Source organism: Chrysochloris asiatica, unplaced genomic scaffold (assembly GCF_000296735.1).
Source record: "Chrysochloris asiatica unplaced genomic scaffold, ChrAsi1.0 scaffold00009, whole genome shotgun sequence".
In the NCBI taxonomy this organism is placed as follows: domain Eukaryota; kingdom Metazoa; phylum Chordata; class Mammalia; order Afrosoricida; family Chrysochloridae; genus Chrysochloris; species Chrysochloris asiatica.
The window spans coordinates 8,221,244-8,229,367 of NW_006408527.1; the positions used below are offsets into that span (position 1 = coordinate 8,221,244).

General features: G+C 44.3%; 1 protein-coding gene across 3 annotated transcripts in view; it reads right to left on the reverse strand.

Annotated features, from left to right (window-relative positions):
* Positions 1 to 7,387, reverse strand: part of RCOR3 (REST corepressor 3) — a 77,862-nt gene extending 70,475 nt beyond the window's left edge. Inside the window, exons 1-2 of one of the 3 annotated variants that reach the window (XM_006834033.1) lie at positions 7,038 to 7,387; positions 6,544 to 6,600 (exon numbers count right to left, since the gene is read on the reverse strand). In XM_006834033.1, coding sequence (XP_006834096.1) covers positions 6,544 to 6,600; positions 7,038 to 7,203 — 223 coding nt within the window. In that variant the 5' untranslated portion in view covers positions 7,204 to 7,387. Of the gene's footprint in view, positions 1 to 6,543; positions 6,601 to 7,034 lie in introns of all 3 variants that reach the window. The other 2 variants (XM_006834034.1, XM_006834035.1) reach the window with 2 other exon arrangements.
* Between the last annotated feature and the right edge of the window lie 737 nt (positions 7,388 to 8,124).

The window sequence follows — 8,124 nt, forward strand, 5'->3', positions numbered from 1 at the left end:
GGGGGGGGGGGGAGGTTGTATCTGATAGTTGTTGTTAGGTGTCATGAAGTTAGTTCCGACTTATAGTGACCTGGTATAGGGTGTCCGAGGCTGTAGATATTTATGGGAGCAGAAAGCCTCGTCTTTCTCCTGCAGAGTTAATGGTAGATTCAAGCAGCTGACCTTTCGGTTATCAGTTCAACTCATAATCCATTATGTTACCAAGCTTCTTTATCTGGTAGTACAATGCCCATTTAGGCATTTTCTAACCCTGAAGTGGACTTCATTATCAATTGTACAAGTGCTAACCAAGTGATGTCCACAGGAAATGAGAGATGTCAATGTAATTGTGTGTGGACTGTAAAAGCTCAGCTCGGCCACTTACTCGCTGCTTCACTTTGGGCAAATCTACTCAATCTGTCTGTACCTTTTCCCTCATCAGTAAGTACAGAAATAACAAATCCCTATCAAGGGTAGTGTAGTGGTTGAGTCAGGCTGCTAACCTCAATGTCACCAGTTCGAAACTACCAGCTGTTGCACAAGAGAAAGATAAGGCTTTCTGCTCCATAAAGATTTACAGCCTCAGAAACCCTAGGCAGGATCGCTATGAGTCACAACCGACTCCCCGGCACACCATCACGATTTCAGAGTTGCTCTAAGTATTATATGAATTAATATGCAAAGCACCTGGCATATGGTAAATATTATATAAAACGTAACTATTACTATTACACACTTTTTACAGTTTTTAACTTCCCTTCTTCCTTTACCTTGGGAAGGGGTTTCTCACCTATCAATCAACTAAAAAAAAAAAAATTTAATGTTCAACCCCCAATTAGACATTTAACAAGTAGCTCTGTAGGGTCCTAGTGGGAAAGTAAGCACTGGACTGTGAACCACAAGACGGGTTGTTCAAACTCAACAGTTGCTCCTCGGAAACCTTATACTGGGTTGCTGTAAGTCGGAACTGACTTAATGGCACTAACAAAGCTCTGTAGGTTACACAAGCACTGGACTGTAAACCATAGGGTCAGCAGGTTCAAGCCCACCTGCTACTCCCAAGGAGAACGGTGGTTTTCTGCTCCCACAACGATTTACAGATTCAGAAACCCTATACAGGGTCACCATGAGTTGGAATAGATTTGAAAATAAGAAGTGGACTGATAATCATAAAGTCAGGGGTTCAGACACACCAGCTGCTCCTCAGAAATCTTATACAGGGTTTCAAGTAGGCACATAAAAGCAGACATGAACTAAAATATTTAAAGGACATATGCCAATATTTATTTTTACCTGTTACAATATTTACAGGTTAACAATCAAGACGGTTTGATATTTGACTCAGTAACATCAAGTTAGCCTTAGAAGTAAACTATCTTCTGAATGGATCGAAAAACAAACCAAAACCTATACACCAAACTCTAACAATTTTAAGACTATAGCACTATGTCACTTCTGAAAATAAAATTGTTCAAGAATTTAAAAAAAAATTTTAATCCTTAGGTAAAGCCCTTAGAAGTTTAACTCCTTTTAAATCCTTTAGATCTACTAACAGGAGATGACAAAGTACATTTCTGAGACCACTAGGAAAAACTAAGAAAAATAAAAATCTTTATTACTTTTTAGATTTCTTTTAATGAGGTTCAAAATAAGTACTCTGATGGCATATAAACACTTAAATTTTGAGATTATTATTATTTTACTATTTATATTTCTGGTGTGGTGCTGTTAGATAAAAACTGGTCAGTGATTCAAAGTCACCACACACTCCTCAAAAACCTACACACAGTGCTGCTGTGAGCTGGAATTGACTAGATAGCACTTAACAACAATTTATATTCCAGGTCATGAGCAACATACTTAATATTACCAAATTCAAACTGAGGCACACTGTCCAAGGGTACGTGACTCTGAATAGGTTTTAAGGGGAACAATGTCAGATCTGTTAACTTCCCTAATGTGCTCTTTCCTGAGCCTTCCTGAGAACTCACCTGCATTCTAGGCTATCTGCTGGTTTCTAGGTTTCCATCTCTCTTCACAATGGCCCTGTTCTCATTTTAGGAGAAAGGAAAATCTCTCACCATCCCAAATCTTACAACAGTGAACGGCTCAACTGTATATGAATAAAGGTAATAATTTAAGCCTCAGACACTTAGCACTTAGAACTTTATGCTCACAAGAATATATATTATGGTGGTAGGAAACAGGTGATCCATACTCTACATTCCAATTACAATAAAGATATTATAGAAAATAATATTCTGTAAGTAAAGTACACATAGCTGGTATCAAAGACAAACTGGAACAATGGAAACTTTCAGACTGCTAAAAGCCTGCTTAAGTATTTTATAAAAGATATTATTTATGGAGTTCTGGTGTAGTTTTATAGGATAAGCACAAGGTCAGCTGTTCAAACTCACCAGCTATTTCTTGGAAACCCTATACAGGGTCACTATGAGTCAGAATTGACTCGACAGCACTTAACAACTATATAGCATTTGTGTTTAATTGTAGGTATTTCTAGAACAGCTTTATTTCAAGGTGTTATTTTCAATACACTGGAGATTACATTTCACATCAGTGAAAAATTGATGTCAACTTAGAAAACATATAAACGAAATTTTCAAAATTCTTCTATAGATATGGAAGTAAAACACTGACAACCACTGCTTTGAATACATCATTTTCACTTCATCTTATAACATAGCTAATATTATCTCCCTTTTACAAATTAGAAAACTGGAGATGCCAGAGAGTTTATCCAAGGTCACTATGGTTTATTAGTTTAAAAGCATATAAGGGGTGAGACTCTTAATCACCACACAAAACTGCTCCTCCAAAGGAAAAATACTAAGTTGGCACTAGAAAAAAGTTGAGAAGATCTAAGAAAGAATCAGGAGAAAAAAGGCATCTCATAATTAATCTAGTAAATCATTTAGCAATGGTCCCTTAATTAAATTGTCCTGATCTCCTAACCTCAGGAACTCCTACATAAATCTTAATTCTTCCCAGATTTTCTAAATGTCAGTTCAACAATTCATTCTTTTTGTGCTTAATTTCTATCCACAGCACTATCATCTCCTCTAGTAAAAGTAACTTATACACACAAAATCCGCTTTCAATTCTCCTACGTTTTGCTTATAATAATCTCAGGACCTAAGGAACTTTTCCAAATGACTTGGAGGGCTAACAATGCAAAATCTCCGTTAAGTGTTCAATGAGACTAAAGATAGTGGTGGTGTTCCAACTCATAGTGAGCTTGGATAGGGTTTCCAAGGCTGTAAATCTTTATGGGAGCAGAAAGCCTCACCTTTCTCCTGTGAAATTGCTGGTAGTTTCAAACTGCTAACTTAAGGTTAGCAGCCTGACTCATAACCATGACACTACCAGAGTTCCTTATGAGATTTAAGATAATGGTATGAAAAAGAGTAAAGGAGAAGACTATTTCTCAATTTCTATCATCAATTAATAAATTTTTTTCTTTTATCTAAAAGAAATATATTAATTGATGTAATGTTTAAATTTCCACCTAATTCTATTGAATTGATACGAAATAACGACTTCACACAATAGCACAACTCAATAAAACAGACTAACAGTACTAACTGAATGGTACAAAGGCTCAATATTCCCTTGTAAAAGTACGATAATCAACAAGGTTGCCCTATAGTACTGGACTGATAACTGTTCAAACCACCAAGTCAGCAGTTCAAACCCACCAGCTGCTCTCCAGAAACCCTACACAGAATCGATATGAGTCAGAACAGACTTAAGAACACACGTTTCAACAGTAAAACCAGTTTTAATTATGTCTTTGGGTTCAGTATTCTTTTAGAGAAGATTATCAAGGGGGAAAAGAAATAGATGAACTTCATGTGATACTCTCATTCTAATAAATAATATTAATTATAAAGTTTCTGAATAACTTGAAAATGATTTTAAAATATTAATATTTTAATGATTTTCCCACAAACATTCTATGTAAGTTTTAAACAGCACTGTATGATCAATAAGTTGGATAACTCAAACATCAGCCATGTGAAAACTACCTTTAAGAGTATTCTGCACCTTATGCTTCAGATTGGGCAATCTATTTCAATGCTTCCTGTACCATGAAGCAAAAATGCTTTACAGTTTTATAGTGATCAGCCCTTGGTATATGCAAGTTTGTTCCAGCATGAAGTCTGGCTCTTAAATACAATACTGTTGTTGTTGTTAAGTGCTGTCAAGTAGGTTCCAACTCATAGCAACACTGTATAGGGTTTCCAAGGAGCAGCTGGTGAGTTTGAACCACTGACCTCGTTGTTCAAACCAACCTTTTAATCCAGTGCTTTATCACACAGCACTACACCAGGACTCCTTTAAATACAATGTTGTTGTTGTTTTTAAGTGCCATCCAGTTGGTTCCAACCCATAGCGACCCTGTATAGGGTTTCCGAGGAGCAGATGATGAGCTTGAACCACCAACCTTGCAGTTCAAACGGCTTTGCAGTCTGGAACATTAACCTACAGAGCCACACCAGGACTTAAACACAATACATACTCCCAAATAAACTTGTTCAGAAAGAATACAAATTTTGTAGTTGCCTAATAAATACTGACTCAGAAACCTCCCTAACGGGGCAAAAAGTTCAAAGATACAAGTTGTTGTTGTTAAGTACCGTGGAGTCAGTTCTGACTCATAGTGACCCTGTACAGGGTTTCCGAGGTTGCAAATCTTTACAAGTGCAGAAAGCCTCATCTTTCTCTTGTGGAACAGCTGGTAGTTTCGAACTGTGGACTTTGAGGTTAGCAGTCCGATTCATAACCAATGCACCAGTGAAAGCCCCAATTCAGATAGATATAAATGTACCCAAAATTATTCTTTATCATTATGAAATTTCACATATTTTTAATAACTGCAGGCGTTTGTCTGGTATGCTATTCTCATTTAATCCTGGCAGGTATTCTATGAAGCAGTTTATTTCATTTCCATTTCATGGCTAAGAAAACTCAATGAAGGCAAGTGACTTGTTCACAGCACAAAATAAAAGAGTTGGGAGTTAGGAATGAAATTCAACCTATTGTAAATTCAAAGCATGCTCTTTCCAAATGTCATGCTAAAACCTGAGGCAGCACAGTAATGTGAAATTGTCATTCACCTACATCAATAAAAAAAATTAGTTTCACAAAACACTTAAAATTATCTGAAGAGAAATCCACTAACAGGCTGGTAGCCTTTGGAAGAAAATGCATTAACATCCATGTAAGTTAGAAGACAACCTAAATTCCTGTATTAGTTTTTACTTACTGGAAGACAGACTGCCCTGATAATCCACTGAACACACAATTTTACCCTCCTCCTTTAGGATAGGAGAAGCCTAGGGTCCCCAAACCATTCTATTTAAATTCTTAGTGGTTGGCAAATATTATTTTGCAGTGTTCTAATGTAGAGAGAATATACAAAAATACCCATTTATATATGCCTTATAATCAAACTATTTTCTCCAAAGAAAATGCAAATAAGCTTTTAGGTGTAACTGAAATACTGAATTCAAGAGTCCGACCCAGACAACGTTACACAAGCGAGCACTGGGCAAAAAAATTAACCAAATGTCTTTTTAAAAAAGGAAGAAAGCAAAAGTCGTTTCCAAAATCTATCCACAGCCTTAACTGAAGAGGTCTGGGTTGGGATTTGGAGAAGGAAGCGCGCTCCACTCCCAGAGGCTCCAGCAAGGGCGCCTCCATATGCCGAACTCTCGCCCAATCCCCGTTCAGGCAGAAATCCCGTGACCGACAGGGAGCCTGTTTGGAGAAAAGTAGACAGGGAGCCCGCAAGCTGGGTTGGCAGAGGACGTTGGAACCTTGCTGCTCGGGGATAAAATGTCTCCTTGGCAGCTGCAGCAACTGTCCTGTGGTCTGACTCCCCAGGACTGGCTTGCCAGCGAGGTGTGCCTCTGGCATTTCCCCTCCCCCTTCCCCCACCCCTTTCTCTGCGTGGCTCCTACACTCTGCAGAGATGCCGCGACCCAAGCCACACCACCTAGCCGAAAAAGAAAAAAGAAAATCCCGTCTGCGAGCGGGTCGGGAAGGGCTCACCCTAGGCTTTGGCCGTTGACAGCGGCACTTGAGGAGCAGGGCCCTGGGCTCCGGGGGGCCGGGTTTGTGGCAAATGACATTTGCATGATTCTTTCCTACACATCCTTCACAACTCTCCTCCTAGCCGCTCCATCCCCCGGCCTCTGAGCCCCCGAATCAACCAAGTACCGTCTCCCTCAGCTCACCCCGACCTCTCTCTAGGCTCCGGGGGTAGGAAGGCGTCGCCACCAGCGGGCAAGTGGCCTCGGAAGGCAACCATGTTAACCTTGCAATGCACACATCTGCCCACACGCCCTGTGTCACAGCCTTGCCAAGCCTGACAGCCTCGCCGCCAGAGATGCCTGCCCATCCCAGCCCCGCATCCACTCCCAACCCCACACCCAGACCCCTACCTCGCACGGCAGCCCGCCCGCACTCTCCCCTTTTCATCCTCAAAGCAATTCCAGGAAAGGAGAGAGAGAATTTTGTTAGAGCAAATGTATCTACCTGGATCAAATTCAGGGATCCGAGCTTGGTATTCGGCTCCGACTCTCATCCCAACATCTGCAAAGCAATACCCCAAACAAAACAAAACAAAACAAAAAAAAAACCACAAGAAAAAGAAAGAAAGACAAGGGGGAGAAAAAGAAAGAAAAGAAAAAGAGACACTTAATAAAACATAAAATCGGCTGGGGTAGGAAAGCAGCAGCAGAGGGTGGATGGGAAGATATTAACTCCGGGCGCTCCGGGAGATGGCAGCGAATGGGGGCGGGGAGCGAGGGGGGGCGGAGGGCGGAGGATTGGTCGAGGGCGGAGGGACGGGGGGCGCGGGGGGGTGGGGGGTGGGGTACCGCTGCACTGCACCGGGAGTTCGAGGCTACCGCAGCGCCCGGGCTCCAAGGGGAGGGAGGGCGGGAGCGCGGCGAGGGGAGGGAGCTGGGGGAGGGGTAGAAGGAGTGGGGCTGGCGGGCTGGCGGGGAGGAGGAGTTCGAGGCTACCACCGTGCTCGTCGTCGCTGCTGCAGCCGCTCTCCGGCTCTGAGTAATGCAGCCCGCCGTTGGTGGACGAGGCGCCGCTGCCACCGCCGCCCGCCGGGCTCTTGGCACTGCCGTTGGCCGATCGGTTCTTCCCCAGTAACTCAGGCCCTTTCTCCATCATGCCGGGCATGGTAGAAAAGGGGAGGGGGAAAGGTGAGGGAAAGAGGTAGGTGTCAGGGTGAAGGGGGAGATGGCTTACGGATGCGGGCGGGAGGGAAAGGAGGAGGAGGAGAAGGCGGAGGAGGAGGAGGGTGTTAATATGGAGCCGCCATAACCGCCCCGGTCCGGCAGTAGCGCAGTCGCCTCACAACAACCCGCCCCGGCCCCGCCTCTCTCCCCTCCTCCCTCCGCCCGCCGCCCGCCCCTCACAGCCCGGGCGCCCCTCTCGGCCGCGCCGCGCTCTACGCCGCCGCCGGTATCACTCCGCCCCGCAGGGAGGTTCCGGCCGCCGGGAAGGGGGGGCGGAGGAGAAAAGGGGGAGGGGCGGGGAAGCCCCGCTCGCGGACGAGCCAGGCAACCCCGACTGAGCACTAATAAAATCGCCGCAGAGGCGCATCAGCCTCGCCAGCTTCCTTCCTAGGGGGCGCTCTGGGGAGCGGGCTGGAGTCTACCGCGAGGGAGCGGGACTCTTTGCCCTCACAGGGCGGAAGAAACGTGGTCAGGCTGAGAAAAGGGCAGTGCTACCGAGCCTCAGGGTCGAGGGGCGCGGCCCGGTTTTGGCGGACGGGACTGCGGGTTGTTTCTCCCGTGTTGGTCTCGGCTGGAGCGTTGTCCTCTTCAGCTGTTGCAGACGGCCGGCTGTTGGGTTTCCGGGGCTCCTTCGGCAATGTAGGCGGCTTGTTGGTTTACTCGCGGTGGACTCGGGAAGTCTAGTTGGGCGGCCCGATGCCAAAACCCCAGCGACGAGAGAAGCTGATTCTGGTCGTGATCATCTGGACCCTGCGAATTCTTGTATCTGACTCTGAACTGGGGCCTAGGTACCCAGAGAGGTGGAGGTGGTGGGGAAATTTTCCTGTGCAATGTTTTGATGAAAGAGTCTCAAAAAAAAAAA